The 26,352-nt window shown below is 44.2% G+C and overlaps 1 protein-coding gene across 23 annotated transcripts in view; it reads left to right on the top strand.

The window, feature by feature from the left end:
* LOC110522973 (PATJ crumbs cell polarity complex component) overlaps positions 1 to 26,352 on the top strand; it is a 237,273-nt gene that overhangs the window by 60,213 nt on the left and 150,708 nt on the right. For 13 of the 23 annotated variants that reach the window (XM_090235251.1, XM_036977876.2, XM_090235253.1 and 10 more), the window contains 11 exons: positions 4,649 to 4,858; positions 5,235 to 5,357; positions 7,327 to 7,698; positions 7,952 to 8,115; positions 11,988 to 12,050; positions 12,272 to 12,343; positions 15,607 to 15,721; positions 15,971 to 16,033; positions 16,577 to 16,687; positions 17,135 to 17,194; positions 18,499 to 18,604. In XM_090235251.1, coding sequence (XP_090091377.1) covers positions 4,649 to 4,858; positions 5,235 to 5,357; positions 7,327 to 7,698; positions 7,952 to 8,115; positions 11,988 to 12,050; positions 12,272 to 12,343; positions 15,607 to 15,721; positions 15,971 to 16,033; positions 16,577 to 16,687; positions 17,135 to 17,194; positions 18,499 to 18,604 — 1,459 coding nt within the window. The remainder of the gene's footprint in view (positions 1 to 4,648; positions 4,859 to 5,234; positions 5,358 to 7,326; positions 7,699 to 7,951; positions 8,116 to 11,987; positions 12,051 to 12,271; positions 12,344 to 15,606; positions 15,722 to 15,970; positions 16,034 to 16,576; positions 16,688 to 17,134; positions 17,195 to 18,498; positions 18,605 to 26,352) is intronic. The other 10 variants (XM_090235254.1, XM_090235256.1, XM_090235250.1 and 7 more) reach the window with 1 other exon arrangement.

Genomic DNA, 26,352 nt, shown 5'->3' with positions numbered 1-26,352 from the left:
CTGTCTGTGTGTCTGTGTGTCTGTGTCTGTGTCTCTGTCTGTGTGTCTGTGTCTCTGTCTGTGTGTCTCTGTCTGTGTGTCTGTGTCTCTGTCTGTGTGTCTCTGTCTGTGTGTGTGTGTCTGTGTCTCTGTCTGTGTGTCTGTGTCTCTCTGTCTGTCTGTCTGTGTCTCTCTGTCTGTGTGTCTGTGTCTCTCTGTCTGTGTGTCTGTCTCTCTCTCTGTCTGTCTGTCTCTTTCTCTCTCTTTCTCTCTCTCTCTGTGTGTCTCTCTCTCTCTGTCTCTCTCTCTCTGTGTGTCTCTCGCTCTCTGTCTGTGTGTGTCTCTCTCTCTGTCTGTGTGTCTCTGCAGTATAGTGGGTAATCACAGGGTTCAGTACAGTAATTGGACCTGGAATTCTGTAGATCGCTGCCTGCCCCAGTTCTGTGGTGAATCTTGATAATAGGGCGTTGTTCTGTTCTGTTCTGGTCTTGTTGGTGTATAGTGTGTTAGGCCCTCTTTCCACAGGAGGCAACCGGTTCTGTTGGTAGGAGTCTCCCCTGATCACTGACCTGGGATCAGATATTGTTTCATCCTCCTAATGGTTAAATAAGAAGAAATAAGGATTTTGTCTGGGTAATCTGATCCTATAGCTGTGGTTAGAGGCAATTTATTTTTTCATCTGAAGAATGGCATAGTAGAGGCCGTGCCACTTGATGGAGAAACTCTGGAACCAGGTTGCTGGGCGTGTAGGTGTGTGTGTGTAGGAGCGTGTGACTGCATCTGCGTGTGCGCACGTGTATACGTGTATTTGCATGCGTGCCATGTTCTGCTATGGCCTTACAATCTGTGAGCCCTCATGTGGGCACCCAGTCATGTTTCCCTTCCCCCCCAACATGCCTCTCCCATTGAGCTGCTCTCCTCCCTCAGGAAGTCCCTGTCAGCATTCCTTATCCTCTGCCCATTTCTCTCCTTCCCACCTGTTCAGCGCCACACACACTATGATGGGATTTGAGTTTGGATGCACACACACACACACAATCATGCATGTACACACACCAGGATGCGCAATCAGACACACACACACACACACACACACTTGATCCCTCTCGCTCGCTCTCCACAGATGATAATAATAATAGTTATAACTCCTTCTCTCTTCCCGTAGACAGATAGCTGTCCCTGACTCTTCCCCGCTAATTAGCCTTGTACAGCTTTAGTTTTTATATCGAAATAACCACTTGTTAATCACTTTTATAACCGGCGCTAGTCACATAAAATGCCGCCCGTATGGGTCGTCAAATGTATTGTGGGAGGCATCAAATTGGTGCTGAATTGCAGTTTTATGGCTCGGGCTGTCCGGGCCGTGATTGATACCAGTCACACTTGGGATGAGAGGGGAAGTGTGGCTTTGTTGGGCCCTTCGATACATTTTACATGACTGTCTGTAGGACGGTGATGGAGTGAGCAGAGCTTTTTTACTAGTGTTCTCATACTTCCCAGTGGCTCAGCATGGGGCTAGGCTTGCAAACCAGTCAGGCGAGTTTGATTTTAGGTCAGACAGAGCACAGGGTGGGCAGAATTTTCACTTTTGGGACTATTCCATTGGTTCCATCCCTCCCCAGGCGAGCTCCATCAATCGTACCTAAAGTATTTAAAACAAAATTAGTTGGACCAACGTCTGCTTGCAACACCCAGGGTTGTGCTTCCGGTTCAGTCACAGTGAATTCCCACCTAGACAGTAAATGTGCGTTGTAACACTTATATCGAGCAGTCCGTACAGCTCATGCCTCACATCAGCCTGTACAAATGCACTCGAACAGGTGTCTGTCCCAAATGGCACCCTATTCCCTTTGCAGTGCACTACTTTTGACCAGTGTCCTTTGGGACAGGACCATGATGCAAAACACACTGGTGGTTCATTGGGATAAGGAAGTGTTGCCAGAGTGTCTCGAGGCGCCATGGTGTTGCCTGTGTTTGGTGTTGAGGTGATTTCTGACTTTGTTTTGGCTGGCCGTGCCAAGCCTCCTTCCTGTTGTGTTTCTGTACTGATGGAGTCAACAGGCCTCCGAGATGGATGGAACTTGGGCTGAAGGCGTACTGTAGACACACTGAGACGTAAGCACACACACACACACAAAGGAAGCGCACACACGTTTGTTTTACTATCCTTGTGAGGACTTCTGGTAGCGTAGTCAAACCTTAAAAACACACACACCATATACAGTGGGGCAAAAAAGTATTTAGTCAGCCACCAATTGTGCAAGTTCTCCCACTTAAAAAGATGAGAGAGGCCTGTAATTTTCATCATAGGTACACTTCAACTATGACAGACAAAATCCAGAAAATCACATTGTAGGATTTTTAATTAATTTATTTGCAAATTATGGTGGAAAATAAATAAGTATTTGGTCAATAACAAAAGTTTATCTCAATACTTTGTTATATACCCTTTGTTGACAATGTCAGAGGTCAAATGTTTTCTGTAAGTCTTCACAAGGTTTTCACACACGGTTGCTGGTATTTTGGCCCATTCCTCCATGCAGATCTCCTCTAGAGCAGTGATACTTTGGGGCTGTTGCTGGGCAACACAGACTTTCAACTCCCTCCAAAGATTTTCTATGGTGTTGAAATCTGGAGACTGGCTAGGCCACTCCAGGACTTTGAAATGCTTCTTACGAAGCCACTCCTTCGTTGCCCGGGCGGTGTGTTTGGGATCATTGTCATGCTGAAAGACCCAGCCACGTTTCATCTTCAATGCCCTTGCTGATGGAAGGAGGTTTTCACTCAAAATCTCACGATACATGGCCCCATTTGTTCTTTCCTTTACACGGATCAGTCGTCCTGGTCCCTTTGCAGAAAAACAGCCCCAAAGCATGATGTTTCCACCCCCATGCTTCACAGTAGGTATGGTGTTCTTTGGATGCAACTCAGCATTCTTTGTCCTCCAAACACGACGAGTTGAGTTTTTACCAAAAAGTTATATTTTGGTTTCATCTGACCATATGACATTCTCCCAATCTTCTTCTGGATCATCCAAATGCTCTCTAGCAAACTTCAGACTGGCCTGGACATGTACTGGCTTAAGCAGGGGGACACGTCTGGCACTGCAGGATTTGAGTCCCTGGCGGCGTAGTGTGTTACTGATGGTAGGCTTTGTTATTTTGGTCCCTGCTCTCTGCAGGTCATTCACTAGGTCCCCCCGTGTAGTTCTGGGATTTTTGCTCACCGTTCTTGTGATCATTTTGACCCCACGGGGTGAGATCTTGCATGGAGCCCCAGATCAAGGGAGATTATCAGTGGTCTTGTATGTCTTCCATTTCCTAATAATTGCTCCCACAGTTGATTTCTTCAAACCAAGCTGCTTACCTATTGCAGATTCAGTCTTCCCAGCCTGGTGCAGGTCTACAATTTTGTTTCTGGTGTCCTTTGACAGCTCTTTGGTCTTGGCCATAGTGGAGTTTGGAGTGTGACTGTTTGAGGTTGTGGACAGGTGTTCAAACAGGTGCCATTAATACAGGTAAAGAGTGGAGGACAGAGGTGCCTCTTAAAAAGAAGTTACAGGTCTGTGAGAGCCAGAAATCTTGCTTGTTTGTAGGTGACCAAATACTTATTTTCCACCATAATTTGCAAATAAATTCATAAAAAATCCTACAATGTGATTTTCTGGATTTTGTCTGTCATAGTTGAAGTGTACCTATGATGAAAATTACAGGCCTCCTCTTTTTAAGTGGGAGAACTTGCACAATTGGTGGCTGATTTAAATACTTTTTTGCCCCACTGCATTAGACAGTATAGCTAGAAAAGCATAATCCACTGTGCTCAGCTCCATCATCAAGGAAAAAATCAACAGCTTCTACTCAGAACAGCACCGTTCACCTTATATGCTTTATTGGCTATGGACTGTTCAAGGACACGGCCAAAGTGCTTACTGTTAGCGAAGTGAAGTGACTCGTCAGAAACCTGTCACATTTTGAGTGAAAGATGGAGACATCTTTTCTGTAATTACCCTCTGCTGTTTCTCCACACACACACACACACACACACACACACACACACACACACACACACACACACACACACACACACACACACCTCATTTGGCACAGTGGGCAGGAATCGTTGTAGTATACTTCAGCAGAATGGTTTTGTCCAACTCATCAGTTGCTTTAAATCTGTAAATGAGAAGCCAGCAAGACATTGCCTTAATGTGCTGTGTGTGTATATGTTAGTGTTTGCAGGCTTGCATATTACTGTGTGTTCATATGAGTGCGTTCGTGTATCTCTCGCTCGTTCTCGCTCTCTCTCGCTCTCCTCTTTCCCTCCTTTCTCTCGCTCTCCTCTCGCTCTCCTCTCTTTCCCTCCTTTCTCTCGCTCTCCTCTCTTTCCCTCCTTTCTCTCGCTCTCCTCTCTTTCCCTCCTTTCTCTCGCTCTCCTCTCTTTCCCTCCTTTCTCTCGCTCTCCTCTCTTTCTCTCCTTTCTCTCGCTCTCCTCTCTTTCTCTCCTTTCTCTCGCTCTCCTCTCTTTCTCTCGCTCTCCTCTTTCTCTCCTCTCTCTCCTCTCTTTCTCTCCTCTCTTTCTCTCCTTTATCTCTCTCCTTTATCTCGCTCTCGCTCTCGCTCGCTCGCTCTCTCTCTCTCATTTTTCTACTGGTCTGTGTCGCCCTCTGCAGGATCCTCTGGACGTTGCGCGCTCCGTCATCGTCATCCGCTCGCTGGTGCCCGGCGGCGTGGCAGAGTGCCATGGGGGTGTGCTCCCCGGGGACCAGCTGGTGTTTGTCAACGACACCTACCTGGACACGTGCACCCTGCCCCAGGCCGTGGAGGTACTCAAGGCCGCCCCGTCTGGAACCGTCTACTTGGGCATCTGCAAGCCATTAGTGGTACGTACCGCGGTGATGTGTCGGAGACTTGATTTAAGTAGATTTGTTATGGCAGGGATAATGCACATGAAACATTTCACACTTTTTTGTTGTTGACATTTATTTTCACGTTTCCTTTTTGCTTTACTTTTTGTGTTCTTTTAAACTTGTGTTTTAAAAGGTGTTGGTGCTTGATGCCACATATTAGTGACGCTATTGACTTGTGATGGAATTTTACTTTTTTATTTTTGAAGAACCTAGTTATCCAAAAGAAACATCTGTTGCAGGGGCGTGATGACCTGTTTTCAGCTCCGACAGTATATTGAGAGTGTGTAGTCTTATAGGAAATCCTGACCGTGTGTGAATGGTGCCCACCTGTATGTGTGTCTCCTTCAAGATGGAAGGAGCAGAGGAGAGGGGACATGGGGACCTGGCGCTCCGGGGGACAGAGGAACAGAGCACAGGCCGAGAGGAGAGTGTGTCCCTCTTGTTTACACACTCACTCCTGCCTGTTTCCAAGGTACTGTTGTAATAGCACCACGGTAGTATGTTTACATCACAGCACTTTTTTAAAAACATTACGCTCAAAGCTCTAATATCAGGATTATGATCACTACATAACAAACAGAAGGAAGTAACCCTGGCTAAGTACCCCTGGCTTAGGTTTGATAGGCTGCCACTAGTATTGGGTATGCGAAAGAGAACGAGGCCCGGCCCTTCATTGCTCTTCGAAGCTGTTTGTCACACATCAGAAGGCTCTGATAGCAGTGATAAAACGGCCAGGTAGTCTTTTGACACCCGAGGTCACTGCTGACCTGAGTGATGTTGGGTGTGTATTCGGTTGGATCGACACTACCGTTGAAAAGTTTTCAAACACCTACTCGTTCAAGCGTTTTTTTTCTTTTTTTAGTAGTGAAAACATCAACTATGAAATAACACATATGGAATCATGCGTTAAACAAATCAAAATGTTTTAGATTTGAGATTCTTCAAAGTAGCCACCCTTTGCCTCGATGACAGCTTCGCAGACTCTTTGCATTCTCTCAAACAGCTTCATGAGGTAGTCACCTGGAATGCATTTCAATTAACAGGTGTGCCTTCTTTCCTACTTAATGCATTTGAGCCAATCACTTGTGTTGTGAAAAGGTGGGGGGGTATACAGAAGATGGTCTTTTACCAAATAGGCCTAAGAACGGCTCAAATAAGCAAAGAGAAGCGACAGTCCATTACTTTAAGACATGAAGTCAATACGGATTTCAAGAAGTTTCTTCAAGTGCAGTTGCAAAAACCAAGTGCTATGATGAAACTGGCTCTCATGAGGACCGCCACAGGAAAGGAAGACCCAGATTTACCTCTGCTGTAGAGGATACGTTCATTAGAGTTACCAGCCTCAGAAATTGCAACCCAAATAAATGCTGAGTTCAAGAAGCAGACACATCTCAACATCAACTGTTCAGAGGAGACTGTGTGAATCAGGCCTTCATGGTCAAATTGCTGCTAAGAAACCACTACTATAGGACACCAATAAGAAGAAGAGACTTGCTTGGGCCAAGAAACACGAGCAATGGACATTAGACTGGTGGAAATGTGTCTTTTGGTCTGGAATCCATATTAGAAATGTTTGGTTCCAACCACTGTGTCTTTGTGAGACGCGGTGTGGGTGTACGGATGACTTCCCCATGTGTATTTCTCACAGTAAAGCATGGTGGAGGAGGCGTGACGGTGTGGGTATGCTTTTCATGTGACACTGTCTGTGATTTATTTAGAATTCAAGGCACACTTATCCAGCATGGTTACCACAGCATTCTGTAGCTATTTGACCAAGAAGGAGAGTGATTGAGTGCTGCATCAGATGACCTGGCCTCCACAATCCCCCTACCTCAACCCAATTGAGATGGTTTGGGATGAGTTTGGACCGCAGAGTGAAGGAAAATCAGCCAACAAGTGCTCAGCATATGTGGGAACTCCTTCAAGACTGTTGGAAAAGCATTCCAGGCGAAGCTGGTTGAGTGAATGCCAAGAGTGTGCAAAGCTGTCATCAAGGCAACGGGTGGCTATTTGAAGAATCTCAAATATAAAATATATTTACATTTCTTTCACACTTTTGGATACTACATGATTCCATATGTGTTAGTTCCTAGTTTTGATGTCTTTACTATTATTCTACAATGTAGAAAATGTACAAATAAAGAAAAACCCTTGAATGAGTAGGTGTTCTAAAACTTTTAGTGGTAGTGTAGATCTATGCAGTGGTTGGTCAAACAGGTTGTTCTTGAAGCATCTTTTGTAACCACTTAACACCACCTTCAGCCTTCTATTCCTTAAAGACTTGGCCCAATTCAATCTTTTGCAGTTGAATTGAAATCCCACTGTTGACTTGTATCATAGATATGAAAAACATCACACCCGCATGCTTTCCCTGTTGCTAACATTGTCATTGGATATTGACACAATAGTGTGTGTGTGTGTGTGTGTGTGTGTGTGTCCAGGGCTTTGCTGATGGCTCCATCCTCCCGGAGGATCTTGGACAGGAAGAGGGCGAACCCGAGCTGATCCTGGACGGTAGCTTCACTCGCTACACCTCACCTTTGACCCCTGCCTTGACCCTTAACCCCACCCCCACATTGACCACTAGGAGCCTTAACCCCACCCCCACTCCCACCTTGACGCCCAGCCCAAATGGAGAGGAGAGGGAGATGGCCGTGGATGATGATGAAGAGGAGGATGATGGAGTGGAGGATAGGGAGGGGCGGGTGGTGGACCCCTACCCCAGAAAACCCCCACCTTCGTGGGGAGAGTGGGCGAGAGACAACGGAGGCCCTCTCCTGCCGGCCTCTGTCCACTCTGGAGCTCAGGAAAAGGTGAGTGCGCCACTGTTGTGCGCTGGCAAGTCAGGCGAGAGTTGCCTGGCTTCCACCTCTAGATCTATGCCAACAAGGTACTGCTGTAACACACCTGACTCCACTCATCTCATGCAGTCTTCAAGACCACTGTTACTGTTGAATCAGTATTATATTCCAAAGTAAAATGCTTCACATCACAGTGCGTCCCGTTTATTATTTAGGTAAGTGTCTGGGGACAGGATAATATAATTTAGTCTTACCCTCCTAACAGGTGGAGGAGATGTCCAATCCAGACCTGCAGCCCAGAGCCCTTCTTGACCAGCTCTCTCTGGGTCAGTCTGTGGACTCCTGGGTGGAGACGGGTGGGGACAGTGAGGCAGACTCAGACTCCAGGAACGGAGGATCAGAACTCACCCTGACTGACACGGACACCGAGTCAGTACCTCTCTCTCTCTCACTCACTCACGTTCCGACACGTATTTACCCACAACAATTGATTTCTACAAAAATGTGGGTGTGAAGTTGAACCAATACTGCGGGTGTTTCCAAAAATACCAGAACTAATATAATTTCATAATAATAATAATATGCGCCAATTAGACACTTTTCAGTAAACTGCCTTGAGTGTTCAGTGACGCCATATCTCGTCTTGAGTGGGTTGTGTAAGATTTACATGCAATTTACATGTATCTTTGAGATAATGGATTTGTTTCCTTTCTTTTCATCTACTGATAAATTGGTCTGCAGATCCTGGCTCTTTAGTGGGCTTAGCACCCCCTCTGCTGGTGAACGGGTATGGCAGGCAATGACCCCAGTGATACTGCCTTATACATTTAAAAAAAAAATAACTAGGCAAGGCGGTTAAGAACAAAACTCTCCTCTAAACCGGATGACGCTGGGCCAATTGTGCGCCGCCCTGTGGGACACAGCCCGGGATCAAACCAGGGTCTGTAGTGACTCCTCTAGCACTGAGATGCAGTGCCTTAGACCGCAGTGCCACTCTGGAGGACAGTCATGATTCAATCATGCATGCATCTGAGCCATGATCAAGATAAGAATACAGAATATCCTGAATGCAGAATAGGAGATGGTTTCCTACACCAGATTTAAAAAAAAGTGTGTGTAGCCGATGTGAAATGGCTAGGTAGTTTAGCGATGCACGCATGCACGCTTGTACTGGTCAATCTATGCCGTCACCTTCTCCGAGACCTTGAATTAGTTGTTTCACTTGCTTTTGTGAAGTGACTGGTAACAATGCTTTGTTGGTGCTGGTTGCCAATGTGTTCAGAAGGTCCCTGGTTCCAGCCCGGAGTGGGTCTAGGAGTGGGACCATGGCTAACTTATTTTTCTATTTTTCGGGTCCCTCTTTGGGGGACAAAAATAAACGTTGATTTTACAGCTTTTTCTTTTGTTACATGTACATTCTAGACACATTTTTTTATGTACATGGACTTTTTTAAATTTATTGGTATACATTTTGCATAGCAAGAATAAAGTCATTTGATAAACAGTGCCTTCGGGAAGTATTCAGACCCCTTGACTTTTTCCACATTTTCTTACATTACAGCCTTATTCTAAAATGGATTAAATATAAACATTTTCTCAGCAATCTACACACAATACCCCACAATGAAAAAGTAAAAAAAAGGGGGTTTGAATTTTTTCCTAATGTATTAAAAACAAAAAACATACCTTATTTCCATAAGTATTCAGACCCTTTGCTGTGAGACTCGAAATTGGGCTCAGGGGCATCTTGTTTCCATTGATCATCCTTGAGATGTTTCTACAACTTGGAGTCACCTGTGGTAAATTCAATTGATTGGACATGATTTGGAGAGGTGCACACCTGTCTATATAAGGTCCCACAGTTGACAGTGCATGTCAGAGCAAAAACCAAGCCTTGAGGCTGAAGGAATTGTCCGTAGAGCTCCAAGACAGGATTGTGTCAAGGCACAGATCTGGGGAAGGGTACCAAAACATTTTTTTCAACATTGAAAGTCCCCAAGAACGTAGTGGCCTCCATCATTCTTCAATCAAAGAAGTTTGGAACCTCTATAGCTCTTCCTAGAGCTGGCCACCTGGCCAAACTGAGCAATCGGGGAAGAAGAGCATTGGTCAGGGAGGTGACCAAGAACCAGATGGTTACTCTGACAGCGCTCCAGAGTTCCTCTGTGGAGATGGGAGAACCTTCCAGAAGGACAGCCATCTCTGCAGGACTCGAGCAATCAGGCCTTTATGGTAGTGGTCAGACAGAGGACACTCCTCAGTAAAAGGCTCATGACAACCTGCTTAGTTTGCCAAAATCAAATTTTATTAGTCACATATACATATTTAGCAGATGTTATTGCGGATGTAGTGTGATGCTTGTTTTCCTAGCTCCAGCAGTGCAGTAGTAGGAAGGTTCACCTTCCAACAGGACAACGACCCTAAGCACACACCCAAGACAACACAGGAGTGGCTTTGGGACAAGTCTCTGTATGTCCTTGAGTGGCCCTTCCAGAGCCCGGACGTGAACCCGATCGAATATCTCTGGAGAGACCTGAAAATAGCTGTGCAGTGACGCTCTCCATCCAACCTGACAGCGCTTGAGAGGCTCTGCAGAGAAGAATGGGAGAAACTCCCCAAATACAGGTGTGCCAAGCTTGTAGCATCATACCCAAGAAGACTTGAGGCTGTAATCGCTGCCAAAGGTGCTTCAACAAAGTACTGATTAAAGAATCTGAATACTTATGTAAATATCATATTTCCATTTATTTATTTTTTATACATTTGCAAACATTTCCAAAAACCTGTTTTTGCTTTGCCATTATGGGGTGTTGTGTGTAGATAGCGGGAAAAAGTTGTAACGTAAAAAAATATGCAACCGGTCAAGGCGTCTGAATACCTTCTGAATGCACCGTATCTGTTCCATAATACAGTATATGCACTGCTAAACATTCTATATCTGCAACTGACTCTATGTAAACCTCCAATTGTCTTCTGATATCCCTCCCGCGAAAGCATTCCCCATCCCAAAAGACTGTTGTCCCAGACGAAACACAAAACAAATGGTAAAGCAAAAAAAAAAACATAGATATAGAGGAATAAATTAGATAGTACTGAGGACAATAAGACGGGGAAAATAAACAGATGCCCATAAACCCGGTGGCTAACAGTTACATGTGTGCTCCTTTGCATTCAGCTGTACAGCCCTTACAAATCAGACACACATTCTTCTGAACCTTTACTTATGAATTCAAGAACAACCTGTTTGACCAACCACTGCATAGATCTACACTACCACTAAAAGTTTTAGAACACCTACTCATTCAAGGGTTTTTCTTTATTTGTACATTTTCTACATTGTAGAATAATAGTAAAGACATCAAAACTAGGAACTAACACATATGGAATCATGTAGTATCCAAAAGTGTGAAAGAAATGTAAATATATTTTATATTTGAGATTCTTCAAATAGCCACCCGTTGCCTTGATGACAGTAGTCGAGCTTTGGCCCGACACGTCACAAGAGGTTTCTAACACTACATAAAAACCAGAATACATTTGTGGTTTGATCTCCGCAAAGCGTTCGCAACCACAAAGCCCTTTCAAATCCCTCTCAGCCTAATTTCACAGTGCTGGATCAAGTACGAAGCCGATATCGCGGTCTTGAGCAGTTCCTTTTTTCATTTCTCTCCTCGTCCGATTTCTATTAAACCAAAAAGAGCCCAAAGGAAGTTTGACTTCTCCTCACGCCCCTAACAGCCTCATTCATACACAGACGTGTTTTTGACTGCATCTCTTGCCGGGTGAGATGAATATCGAATTCATTAATCAGCATTTATCAGCCGATACAATATGTATTGCGATTCTCACAATTCCTATATGCATTTCGATTCGATACTGCGATTTGATGTTAAAAGCATATTGCTCAGTATATCTGCTGCAGAAAGACAAGAGCGCATGAGAAAAATAGTTTTGAACTATTTCTAAAGATTGAGGCCAGTGCTACCTGACTTCCTTCATACTGGATGCAGAGACATAAAAATATATGATATGCACGGGTTCACCTGTCTCTAGGGAAGTAGACAACGGGCTTAAATGACAACATTCCAAAGTATCCCTTCTGAAGTGAAAACTCTGTCTCGCAGCATAATTCCAGTACCGTGGAATTGCCCATATCCTAATGCGTTACATACGGTATCTTACTCATATGCACACCTACAACTTCAAAACGTAAAAGAACAATGTATTGCGTAAAACTACACATTTCTGGGACAATATAATGATTGATTGATCGACCTAATGGTTGATTTGGTCTCCTGTAGCTCGGTGCGTTTGGTTGACACGGAGAGGAGGAAGAGGGGCCAGGGTGGAGGAGGACGACACAGGTAGGAGAACACAGCACATCTGTAGAGCCAGATTCAATTCCATTCATTCAAATTCAACATCATTTTTTTCTTAACCTTTATTGTATGTAATGTATGCCGTTCGAGGTTAAGAGACCTTGCAGTGGTCAGCGGGAAGCAGGCGGCGTGCAGATACAGGAAAATAGAACATACGGGGACAACAGAGTTAGTGGTCAACAACATTTTGCGTGTTTTGCTCTTAGTGATCTACCTGAGAGGGAGGAAGGAGAGGGAGAGGAAACCCCTGCGTTCAGCCACTGGGGACCCCCACGCAGGTGAGTGTCTCTGCTGTGTTACAGACTACGTCTTTTCAATGAGAACCTGGGCAGATGCTCTTTAGCAGAGGCGTAACGGTTCACTTAAAATGGGTAGTTTTGGATCATGGGTGCGCCTGATTTTGGACGAGCTGAATTCGAAACCGTGCTGTATTCACCAATATTGTCAGACCTGTGTCGATCTCCCATCAGCAATGTAGAATGAACTGTGACTGGACGAAATCCTGCGTCTGTGTCATTATTATGGATTATAAAATGCCGCTAGTTTGGGGTTTCTGCCTACATTATCTTGGAAACCCACAACTAAAATATCCTGTAATTGCGTCAGATGCTTAAGTTCACAGGGGAGACGCGTTAGAAAAGATACTAAAACGAGGAGTAGAAGCAGGAAGCTTCCCCTCTTTGCAAGTCCCGCACAAGCCTATGGGCCAAATGATATAGCATGTGAGGCTGGCCAATATCATGAATATAGTCTTAGGTAAATTAGGTGATGAACGACATGCTGTTTACCTGCGACTATATTTAAGATATAGCATTGTCTGTTATGCCTTATTTCTTGGGGTAGACGATGATCAATTCAAATCAGAAGCACATATAGGTAATTATCAATAAAACCTCACAATACGCTGCAGAGCATTTGATTTGGCTGCTGGGGGACGAGCTTCTCTTAAACTACTGACAACTACGTGCCGTTTTCAAAGGATTGTCAGATTTTTTTATTCCATGCAAAACAATTGTGACCATTTTTAGGTCTATCACAGTTATACAGCATGTAACTATGTTTTTCATGATCAGTAAACATCAATTGGTCATTTATTTTCAGATACGTGATGGTAGCCTATCCATTTGGCATATGGCATGTAGCTAGCCAGCTAAGCAAACAGCATGTCATTTAGCTTTTGATAAGAACTTGATCGGCAAGTCCTCGTCCTGGTGAAGTTTTCAGTCGGAATACTGTCATCACCACTAATATACTGTTGGTCCCATGTTTCATGAGATCAAATAAAAGATCCCAGAAATGTTCCATTTGCACAAAATGCTTATTTCTCTCAAATTGTGTGCACAAATTTGTTTGTAGCCCTGTTAGTGAGCATTTCTCCTTTGCCAAGATAATCCATTCACCTGACAGGTGTGGCATATCAAGAAGCTGATTTAAGCAGCATGATACTTACACAGGTGCACCTTGTGCTGGGGACAATAAAAGGCCACTCTCAAATGTGCAGTTTTGTCACATAACACAATTCCACAGATGTCTCAAGTTGAGGGAGCATGGAATTGGCATGCTGACTGCAGGAATGTTCACCAGAGCTGTAGCCAGAGAATTGAATGTTCATTTCTCTACCAACGTACTATTAGAGAATTTGGCACTATGTCAAACTGGCGTCGCAACCGCAGACCACGTGTAACCACGCCAGCCCAGGACCTCCACATCCTGCTTCTTCACATGTACGATTATCTGAGACTAGCCACCCGGACAGCTGATGATACTGTGTGTAAAAAAATAATAATTTAAAAGCCCATTTGTGGGGAAAAACTAATTCTGATTGACTGGGCCTTGCTCTCCAATTGACTGATTTTCTTATATGAACTGTAAAGCCATCTAGTTTATTATCTCCTGAAAGTTAGTTTGTTAACTAGCCATATTGAAGTGATCTGTTATTAGCGAGCTACCCAATTTGACATAGTCCAAGCAATCGTGATGAAACACTCTCTTTAAAAACAATATTGAAAAGGGAATAACGTTAACGAATAACGTTAAGGTCTAGTACTAGGATTGGACAACTGTATAAAGTTTCTACCGGTAGCTGGCAAAGTAAACATTGTCAACTAACAGTACATCGGCAAATGCGTCCTAATGTTGCTTGACAGGCAGAGCCCACAAAGTATGGGAAATTAGCCTAAACCGCTCCAACTTGTCAGGTATAGTTAACTTTTATTTTATATCACTCAAATATCCAATTTAATGGGGGCCAATATTTGAGCAGTATGGTCAGACTACTTGTATACCACTCTACAGGTAAATCAGCAATTGGCCACCAGGTGTCACAAAAGCAAATAAACGGATGTTCCACACAAATAATGTCTAAAACCGTTTCCAAAATGTCTACACACAATAAGCATTTTCCATACAATTTATAATTCAACCATAAATCATGAAAACTAAGTGTTGGTACATTTTGCTCTTCTTATATACATAATAGGGTAACACTTTACATGACCCTGTGTCATAACATGTGATTTCAGTCATAACCATGTCATATGTCGTAACAGGTCATATAACCCTGTTATAACATGGTCATGACACCATCATGATCCATATATTTAGACTATCCTGTCACACACTGCCATATTTTATGGCTGGTTATGACCCCTCCATAAGTGTCAACCCATATTTGTTCAAGTTCAATTTCTTTCCCCAGACAAGAAGTTTCCTTTCTTTTCTCAATTCCTTTTGTTGTGGTAATGAATTCTTTAGTCATGTTTTTTTTTTTTTTATCCTATTTTAAACCACTTGAAGAAAATACGCTGTACGACACTGTCATGACGCGTTATGACCATCCTGTGTCACTTTACTTGGACTAAGAAAGTACAGTTGATGACTGTCAAGAAGCATTATGAACATCATATTCATATGAGGCACATAGGCCTATCACGTACACGCCCTCATGTCAGTCATCAGTCCTGCTCCTGAAATCTGCTCCTGCATTCATCCCAGTCATCATGTCTGACATCAATCTGTGCGCAATGATAATTTAGGTCAATTACATGTTTTAAATGTATTTAACATGAACATACTGTTGACAAGTAGGCTACGGTGTAATGGAATGTTTTGCCTTGTGTGGTTTTGACACTCTTGTGTAGGTGTCATAACCAGCTATAAAATGACACAAAATGTCACAACAGGTCTAAATATAATGGTCATGACCCCCATATTATGACAGGTTGTCAGCTGTTATGGCGTGCTTACGACCCCCATATGACAGGTTGTCAGCTGTTATGACGTGATTATGATGCCAGACGTGAAGTAAAAGCATTACCCAAATGGCTCTAAACGTGATATGCCTCTTCCATGGAGAATTCTTGCCATTTGACTCGAACCTATTAAATGGCCTTTTCTTGTTAGTTTTTTGTACAAAATGAATGTAGGCAAGGTTCCCCGAGTGATCGAGATCACAGGCTTGGTGTGTTTGTGTGCATACGCTTGTATTTGTGTGTGCTTGCCCTCGATTGTTTGTGTACTTACTGTGCCCACGTGCTTCAAGGGTGGAGGTGTGGCAGGAGGAGGGCGAGTCCCTTGGTATAAGCATTGTGGGCGGGCACAGCGTCATCAAGAGACTGAAGAATGGAGAGGAACTCAAGGGCATCTTCATCAAACAGGTGACGCCGTTCTCCCCACCTTTCTCTCCCACCCTCCCTCCCCCGTTTTTTAAGCCTAAAGCTAGTCAGTGATTTGTGAAGCTGTGTAACAAAATAATAATGGGAACCCTCTTTGTGTTTAAAATAAATAAATAAATATGTAATCCCAGAATGTAGCTTTACGTCTGTGTACTGATGCAGATATTTATTTTGAACTTGTCTCCTTGTATGTTTTGGAGAAAACCATTTATGAATGAATTAAATGAACAGGTACTGCCGGAGAGCCCAGCGGGACGCACTTGCGTGCTGAAGACCGGAGACAAGATATTGCAGGTGAGGAGGGGAGAACACTATGACAACGCTAAAGCAGTGACACTGCAATGATATAGGGAAGCTAATTCAACACTGTAGCAACGGTAGTGGAACACCACTTACGACGCCACGTCAATGCTACAGAAATGTAAATGAGGTGTCACAGCGGTTCCAGACAGGTTGGTGTGACCTCTGTTTGTATCCTCTCGCTCTCTCCCTCTGTCGTGGTCTCTCTCTTTCTCTCTGTCGTGGTTTCTCTCTCTCTCTGTCGTGGTTTCTCTCTCTCTCTGTCGTGGTTTCTCTCTCTCGTGGTTTTTGCTCTCTGTCGTGGTCTCGCTCTCTGTCGTGGTCTCGCTCGCTCTCTGTCGTGGTTTTGCGCTCTGTCGTGTTTTTCTCTCTTGCCCATTTATTTTATTTTTCAATACCCTTCCACTTTCCATCTATTTCCTCTCTCCCCTCTTTATCTCATGCTTTCCCTTTTTTATTTCTATGTTATCTGTCCTTCCCTTTCCCTCTCTCCTCCTTCTCCCCCTCTGTGTGTGTGTGTGTGCGTGCATGTGTCAGGTATCAGGTGTGGACCTCCAGAATGCCAGCCATGAGGATGCGGTCCAGGCCATCAAGGCAGCTCCCAGTCCCGTGGTCTTCATCGTCCAGAGCCTCACTGCCACGCCGCGGGTAAACACACCACACACACACACACACACACACACACACACACACACACACACACACACACACACACACACACACACACGTGTGTCTGTGTGCACCCACATAGGTACGCACGCACACACAGGAGCACAACCCGAATATATATATATATATACTTTATGTCCCTCTGATGCTCAAGTGGTTGTCTTTTGGAAAGTCAGTTACCCATGCCCCCTTCTTTGCCTTAGAGAATTGGTTTGGTGGCGCTCACCAAGTTTCCTCTACCTCTCTTGTAGGTTATACTTTCTGGCAGAATGTCTGGTAGTTGGTTTGTTATTTCGGGCTGGTGCTTGGTGTCTGTTATCTAAGCATGAATGGAGTTTGACTCTCTTTCTTTGTGCCTGTGTGTGTGTGTGCGTGTTTGTGTGTGTGTGCGCGTGCACCTATGTCTGCATGTCTTTCTCTTTCCAGCCTGTCTCGCTAACCGCGCCCAGTTACAACAAACACAAGGCAAAGAGGAGAGTCATGCCGGTAAGCAGCCCCCACTTTCTGACAGTTTTTCTGGTGGTGGAAATGTGGCGGGCTTGGTTATAACTTCTGAAGTAGGTTTATAACACATTTCCATTTAAGTTGTCTGTCCCTTTATGTTACCAGGACATAGAAACCCTGAACTCTGTCGTTTGTGTGTGTGTGTGTGAGACCCATTTCTGGAATTACAATTATTATTTTTTACTGTTGATGTCTTTGCTTTAGCAACAGTGGCCTTGTCATTCATGCTAATAAAGTTTGAGTTCGAGAGGAGGAGGAGGAGGAGGAGGAGGAGGAGGAGGAGGAGGAGGAGGAGGAGGAGGAGAGTTTCGACACTGCGACCCAGCTTCAGGAAATGCCTGATCTCAATCGAGAGCCAATCAAGTCTCATCACTCTATAAGTGCCAGAGTGAGACGAGCTTGATTACGACACTGTCAGCCGGCAATGAATTGAAACCTTAATCATTTGGCATTAACAGACCCAGCTTTGATTTCTATTAGCGTCACGTCCGCCTCTGGAGGACGAAGGACTGTTAAACACAACGAGGAAGGCGTTTTAATTATATCCAGATACTCTGATTACGTTCTTTACTCCTGTGTCCCAAGTCCAACTGTGGACTACCGTGTGTATCTCCCTCTGGATAATGTGGGAGGAGGGAAGCGTATGAGACGGATGGGGACCGACGCTGCCAGTGAGCGTTGTTAGGGAATTGACCCCATTTTAGAGGTCTGAGAATGTAGACGAGGAGCACTTTAACATTTCAACACATCTACTGCACAGTTACATTTCCCAAACACTTTATTGCGATAGGGAGATGCTTGAGTGCTGTCGGGCAGATTTCATCCTCCTTCCCTTTTCCTGGAGGCGCAGGCCCTCTCTCTTCTTTATTTATTTTTTTCTTCTCTAATGCTGCTCTTTGACATTTCCAAGGACAGGGTCACCTTTCATCTTGGATGAACACTTCCTCAAGCAGAGAGGTAGACATTCAAGTCACCTGTACGGTTCCTTCCGATTCGGTGCAGATTAATGGTAGGAGGTGAGGAAGAAAGCTACTTTAGACTCTGTCGGGGATGGATCCCTTTGGTCCTGACAGCCGTAACACCGGTTCTATGAACTAAGTTGTGCAGTTAGTTGGCTACTTTAAAAAATAAACGAAATCCACAGCAGGCAGCTTTTTAATTGGGTAGGGGGCTGGTTCTGGCCCGCGGGGCAGTAGTTGTCCCGTGTCTACCCTAGCCCCACACCTGTGATTCATATCTTTGGTGTTTCTGAGAAGCATGGTGTCTTCTTTTTCCCTAATCTGCAGAACGCAGCAGTAGGAGGCGCCCCTCCCCCGATGAGACTCCCCCCGCCCTACCGGCCCCCCAGTCAGCTGACAGAGGAGCAGGACGAGGAGCTGGAAGAGGCCAAAGGTCAGTCTTTGATCTCTACACCAATCGTCAACTGTGTTGCCTCTCTGACCAGTTGTCAGCTGTGTTCTTGGGTACGTCCAATGAAAACTTTGCCTTGGTGTGTATATAAGCCTTAAAGGGATAGTTCACCTAAACTACAGCATTACTTGAATATTTATTGGATCTTGGAAAGTCATTTGAGCATTTGGTTAAACTATCCTTTTAAGTGAAAGTCAATCAACTGTCCCTGTCTGGCTCTGAGCTCCACTCCATTGCCCTGGTCCCTTCAGACTTCAGACCCTCCATTAGGGGTGTTGACTGGAGTTCAGCTAGCCTGGATTCCCACAAGGTAAACAATGGTGAAACACAGCATTATAGTTGGATTCCAGGCTAGAGTTCCAGCACCCATACAATGCCGAAGTGCTTTAAGCCCCCTGTGTAAATTCACTACACAAACCCAATCTATACTTACAATGTGTTCCCTATTCACCACCTCCACCGATTTCCCGACAATCAACAAAGTCAGTGAAGCTGCAACTCGTAGGGAATGGAGGTGAGCTCATTGCTGTGTTTTCGTTCCAACGCTTCACCTCCCCTAGGCTATTATAGTGGGTGGCTTACGCCTGTCTGTCCAGTGTGCCCCGAAGGGTTGCCTCTTTCAACTGCTCCTCCACATGGGAGAGCGGACGCACAAATACCACACACACACACAGGTTATGACAGCTTTTCCTTCTGACAACTTGTGGTGCGAGATGAGGTAAACGTTGGAGTCGTCTCCACCGCAATCAACGCTACATTAATTCAGTAGATGTCACAGTGATGGTCGAAATGGAATTGTTAGGAATGACTGGTACATTAAGACTTTCTTGAATTATATATTTTTTTGCCAGACACACACACACACCGTTTGTCCGCATGTAATGGGGGAATTTGCAGTTGCCTCTGCTACCATCATTGCTGCTTTAGTTCTGTAAATGTTAGCTCAAGCTTTTAAAAGGCATTGTAAAGACAGGTACAACGATGGAGTGGTGTGTGTGGGACTATGGACATTGGCAAACACTGATCCTAGATCAAGACCATGGGCGGTAAATGGAATGCGCTGGGGGCGAATGTCACGGCATACTGATTCCAGACCTGGGTTCAAATACTATTCGAAAATGTTGAAATACTTTGATCATTCGCTCGAATCTGCCTTAATCCAGGAGTTTGCCGTTTTGTGACTATGCTGTTGGCCCGTTAAGCCAGGTAAGGTCCATTCGAGCACAGATAAAGCCATTTGAAATTATTTTGAATAGTGTTTGAACCCCGGTGTCATGTGGAAATGACTCACTGGAAATCCTCAACAAAGACGAGAGCCTGTTTGGCAACGTTTATACTACTGTACGTGGAGTGGTTCTGAATGAATGCTGTGACGTAATCCCAAGAAATACACAGAAACGTGTCCGTATAGGCTACGGGGCAGCACTCAACATCTAGTGTAGTCAAATCTAGGCCTAGAGGTACTCAATAGCTTGGCCAGAAAGTTTTGCTACTGTATGCCAGAATGAATATGACCATGTCCATGTGTATTGAATATGACCCATGTGTATTCATTAGAGCGCACAGTAGCATAACTTTTGCACATTGGTTTTCTTTCTTATTGGACATGGAAGTCTCCCCTGGTGTCCCAGGTCTCAATCCCTGATAGAAGGGCTCATGTCAAAAGTAGTACATTATGTAGGGAATAATTTGACATTTGGGACATTCATTTGTTTTTTATGTTGATCTAATAAAGATTTTATGAATTTGTCACGAATGTGGTCAGCTGTAATCATGCAATAATCACTAGGACACAACATACATTAGCATAATGCCTGTTGTTCTATGCATGAATTTGTTTGGCCGGCTAGATAATTGCTATCAGGGACAGGCACTTCAAATAGGCATATACATCTTTTTAAAAGTCCTCTGTATAGCTCCAAAATCGTTGTAAAATTTCATTGAATTCTACAAAGTGGGCGAGACCCAAGAACCACACAGTCCATTCTACCTTGTGATGTACGTCCTTGAGTTATAGGTTCTGGGATGCCAAAGTATTTTGGACTGAACTAGTGTGTGTGTGTGTGTGTGTGCGCACTCTGAATCAATGTGTGCAGCGTTACAGTAAATGAATGCCACCATCTGGACCACGGTTCTGGTTGGAAAGAACACTGCGGGGAAGACGATTCACTAGTGGCCAGGCAATGGAGGAGGGAGTGAGAAATTTGTGTTGCAGCCAGAGCTGGCATTTATCCCAGCCTGGCAACATGTCTTCTAGCCGGATGAATAATTGAGGAGGCAGCCAGTGCAGTTTGGGTCCTGGATGCTGTTTGACTGAAACATATCAGACAATATACTGCGGATATGATGCAAAAATATTTGTTTACTGTTCTATTAATGTTGGTAACCAGTTTATAATAGCAATAACCCTTAGGGGTTTGTGGTATATGGCCAATATATCCCCAGCTAAGGGCTGCGTCCAGGCACTCTGCGTTGCGTCGTACAAAAGAACAACCCTTAGCTATGGCCATATACCACACCCCTTCTGGCCTTATTGCTTAAATATACCACACCCCCTCGGGCCTTATTGCTTAAATATACCACACCCCCTCGGGCCTTATTGCTTAACCTCACTAGGGTACGTGGGACGCTAGCGTCCCACCTGGCCAACATCCAGTGAAATTGCAGAGCGCCAAATTCAAAAACAGAAATACTCATTATAAAAATTAATAAAACATACATGTGTTATAAATAATAATAATAATCTCCTTGTTAATCTAGCCACGGTGTCAGATTTCAAAAAGGCTTTACGGCGAAAGCATACCATGCGATTATCTGAGAACAGCGTCCAGCAGACAAATAATTTCAAACAGTAACCAGCCAAGTAGAAGAGTTACACAAGTCAGAAATAGAGAAAATGAATCACTTACATTTGATCTTCATATGGTTGCACTCAGAAGACATTCATTTACTTAATAAATGTTAGATTTGTTCGATAAAGTCTCTTTTTATCCAAAAACCTCAGTTTTGTTCAGTAATGCACAGGCTCAAATGCAGTCACGAAGCTCGTAGAAACATGTCAAACAATGTTTCTAATCAATCCTAACGTTTGTTTTTAGCCTAAATAATCGATAATATTTCAACCGGACAATAACGTCGTCTATTTAAACAAGAAAGGCGAGCTCTCGTTCTCGCGCATGAAAAATCTCTAGGCCACTGTAATGTCCACTCATTCAGACTGGTCTTATTCCCTCATTTTTCAGAATAGAAGCCTGAAACTATTTCTAAAGACTGACATCTTGAGGAAGGCATAGGAAGTGCAATTTGAGTCCTAAGTCGATGGATATTGTAAAAGCAATAGAAAACTACAAAAATAAAAATAAATCCTACTTTCTGGATAGATCTTTCAGGGTTTCGCCTGCCAAATCAGTTCTGTTATACATTATTTTAACAGTTTTGGAAACTTTAGTGTTTTCTATCCAAATATACGTATAGAAATAAAGGGAACACTTAAACAACACAATGTAACTCCAAGTCAATCACACTTCTGTGAAATCAAACTGTCCACTTAGGAAGCAACACTGATTGACAATAAATTTCACATGCTGTTGTGCAAATGGAATAGACAACAGGTGGAAATTATAGGCAATTAGCAAGACACCCCCAATAAAGGAGTGGTTCTGCAGGTGATGACCACAGACCACTTCTCAGTTCCTATGCTTCCTGGCTGATGTTTTGGTCACTTTTGAATGCTGGCGGTGCTTTCACTCTAGTGGTAGCATGAGTCTACAACCCACACAAGTGGCTCAGGTAGTGCAGCTCATCCAGGATGGCACATCAATGCGAGCTGTGGCAAGAAAGTTTGCTGTGTCTGTCAGCGTAGTGTCCAGAGCATGGAGGCGCTACCAGGAGACAGGCCAGTACATCAGGAGATGTGGAGGAGGCCGTATGAGGGCAACAACCCAGCAGCAGGACCGCTACCTCCACCCTTGTGCAAGGAGGAGCAGGAGGAGCACTGCCAGAGCCCTGCAAAATGACTTTCAGCAGGCCACAAATGTGCATGTGTCTGCTCAAACGGTCAGAAACAGACTCCATGAGGGTGGAATGAGGGCCCGACGTCCACCGGTGAGGGTTGTGCTTACAGCCCAACACCGTGCAGGACGTTTGGCATTTGCCAGAGAACACCAAGTTTGGCAAATTCGCCACTGGCGCCCTGTGCTCTTCACAGATGAAAGCAGGTTCACAATGAGCACGTGACAGACGTGACAGTCTGGCGACGCCGTGGAGAACGTTCTGCTGCCTGCAACATCATCCAGCATGACCGGTTTAGCGGTGGGTCAGTCATGGTGTGGGGTGGCATTTCTTTGGGGGGCCGCACAGCCCTCCATGTGCTCGCCAGAGGTAGCCTGACTACCATTAGGTACCGAGATGAGATCCTCAGACCCCTTGTGAGACCATATGCTGGTGCGGTTGGCCCTGGGTTCCTCCTAATGCAAGACAATGCTAGACCTCATGTGGCTGGAGTGTGTCAGCAGTTCCTGCAAGAGGAAGGCATTGATGCTATGGACAGGCCCGCCCGTTCCCCAGACCTGAATCCAATTGAGCACATCTGGGACATCATATGGAGCGAGACGCTCCATCCACCAACGCCACGTTGCACCACAGACTGTCCAGGAGTAGGCGGATGCTTTAGTCCAGGTCTGGGAGGAGATCCCTCAGGAGACCATCCTCCACCTCATCGGAAGCATGCCCAGGCATTGTAGGGAGGTCATACAGGCACGTGGAGGCCACACACACTACTGAGCCTCTTTTTTGACTTGTTTTAAGTACATTACATCAAAGTTGGATCAGCCTGTAGTGTGGTTTTCCACTTTAATTTTGAGTGTGACTCCAAATCCAGACCTCCATGGGTTGATAAATTTGATTTCCATTGATAATTTTTGTGTGATTGTTGTCAGCACATTCAACTATGTAAAGAAAAAAGTATTTAAGAATATTTCATTCACTCAGATCTAGGATGTGTTATTTTAGTGTTCCCTTTATTTTTTTGAGCAGTGTGTATATATATCTCCTACCCTAGATAAGTTAAATATACCACACCCCCTCGGGCCTTACTGTAACCTATAGGCTACAGAATATGCATACTATGCATGTACTGTGCATTTGGACTGTATTCAGACCCCTTGACCTAGACCACATTTTGTTACTTTACAGCCTTGTTCTAAAATGGATAAAATAGTTTTCTCACACAATAACTTACAGTGACGAAGCACAAACAGGTTTTTAGAAATGTTAACAAATGTATTACAAATAAATAAAACATTTTACGTAAGTATTCAGACCCTTTACTCAGTACTTCGTTGAAGCACCTTTGGCAGCACCCTCAAATCTTCTTGGGCATAACGCTACAAGCATGGCACACCAGTATTTTGGGAGTCTCCCATTCTTATCTGCAGATCCTCTCAAGCTTTGTCAGGTTGGAAGGGGAGCGTCGCTGCACAGCTATTTCCAGGTCTCTCCAGAGGTTTGATTGGGTTTAAGTCAGGGCTTTGGCTGAGCCACTCAAGGACATTCGGATCAAGGATCTCTCTGTACTTTTCTCCATTAAAGTCTCCCACAGCATAATGCTGCCACCACAATATTTCACCGTAGGGATGATGCCAGGTTTCCTCCAGACGTGACGATTGGCATTCAGGCCAAAGAGTTCAATCTTGGTTTCATCAGACCAGAGAATCTTGTTTCCCATGGTCTGAGAGTCCTTTAAGTGCCTTTTGGTCAACTCCAAGCGGGCTGTCATGTGCCTTTTACTGAGGAGTGGCTACCAGGCCTGATTAGTGGAGTCCTGCAGAGATGGTTGTCCTTTTAGAATGTTCTCCCATCTCCACAGAGCACCTCAAGAGCTCTTGTCAGTGACCATTGGGTTCTTGGTCACCTCCCTTACCAAGGCCCTTCTCCCCTGATTTCTCAGTTTGGCCCAGCGACCAGATCTAGGAAGAGTCTTGGTGGTTCCAAACTTGTACCATTTAAGAATGATGGAGGCCACTGTGTTCTTGGACCTTCGATGCTGCAAAAATGTTTTGGTACCCTTCCCCAGATCTATTCCTTGACACAATCCTGTCTCGGAGCTCTACGGACAATTCCTTCGACCACGTGGCTTGGTTGTTGCTCAGACATTGTTAGAATTGCGTAAATTCGAATCTGGTATCAGGATAAATATAACAATGAGTCACCGATTGTATACTATGTATTTTTTATTAGCTAAGTAATAAATGGCAAATGCAACTTTCGTATATACGAGCTCACTATAATGCCACGCAGGGCAGAACAGAGAACTGACAAGATGTATGTAAACAGTGTTCTTATACTTTGATAGGCCAACAGACGGGTTGGGACAATGTCTATCACAGTAGAGGCTGGGTGTGGTTTAAACTTGCCCAGCCTATCGCATGCGCTTAGGCGGGTTCCCGCCTCTTGGCGCTTCTTGGAGTCCTCCCTCCGTCGATGTATAGATTCCTACTGTTCTGGTATCGCAGCCTAGTTATAACAGTTGCTCAGTTCCTGCTATTGTGTTGTTCAGTATTTTTCCATCTCAGTTAAACCTCGTGATGACCACCCCTCCCTATCACAACTTTGTAAGATACAGCAAGTCACACCATGTGCCCAATATTGTTACATACAAACACAAGGACAAAGCACCTGCTGGGCTGTTATCTACAGTTTTGCAACATGCAGGTCACACCATGTTACTCAGTTCTTGTCACACAAACAGGCAAGTAGCAAGCAGTTGTTTAATCTCATAATGATGCTCCAGTGCACAAATGCAGACACCTCACACAACCAACATCAGATAATATTTAATAATATATATGCTAATGGCTATAATGTAAAATACAGGATCCCACAACATGCACTGTCAACTGTGGGACATTACATGTCCAATCAATTGAATTCACCACAGGTGGACTCATATCAAGTTGTAGAAACATCTCAAGGATGATCAATGTCAAGTCTCATGGTATAAAGGGTCTGAATACTTATGTAAATGTATTTCTGTTTTATTTTGAATACATTTGCAAAAATAAAAACAGATTTGACTTTGTTGTTATGGGGTATGGTGTGGAGATTGATGAAGGGAAAAAAACAATTTAATCAAATTTAGAGTAAGGTTGTCCATGTAACAAGTGGAACAAGTCAATAAGTCTGAATACTTTCCAAATGCACTGTATGTAGAGGCAAGAAGACACACTTGTTGCGTGAAATGTTTATTCACACACACTCAAACTGATACACACATTGCTCAAATGCAAACTGTACGTACACTATATGAGAAATTCAGAGCCACAGGGCTTTGCTCAGACATTGGAGAACTCAGAATAACGACAAGTATCTCACCTACAGTACTACTATAATAAATAAGACCTCAGATCTTTTCTGTCCTGGTGTGTTTGGAGATTGTTTTGTTTGATAAATGGCCTTGCCCCCAGTGAAGCCATTGTCCTTGGAGAAGATAACAGTTGGGATCGCACTGTAGTGTGGAGTCACTGTACTGTAGTCTTGCAAAACCAGAAAGCATGTTTGAGTTGGTACGCAATTGAGTTTGTTTCATACTGCGAAATTGGTGTCTGATTGTTGTGCGTGCTTGCGTGTATGTGTCAGTGGTGTAAAAGTACCCATTTGTCATACTTGAGTAAAAGTGAAGATGGCTTAATTGAACATTTCTCAAGTAAAAGTTCACACTGCAAAATACTACT

The sequence above is a fragment of the Oncorhynchus mykiss genome, chromosome 5 (assembly GCF_057628025.1).
Source record: "Oncorhynchus mykiss isolate SJ-2025 chromosome 5, ASM5762802v1, whole genome shotgun sequence".
Taxonomy (NCBI): domain Eukaryota; kingdom Metazoa; phylum Chordata; class Actinopteri; order Salmoniformes; family Salmonidae; genus Oncorhynchus; species Oncorhynchus mykiss.
This window is presented reverse-complemented; position numbering and strand designations above follow the sequence as displayed.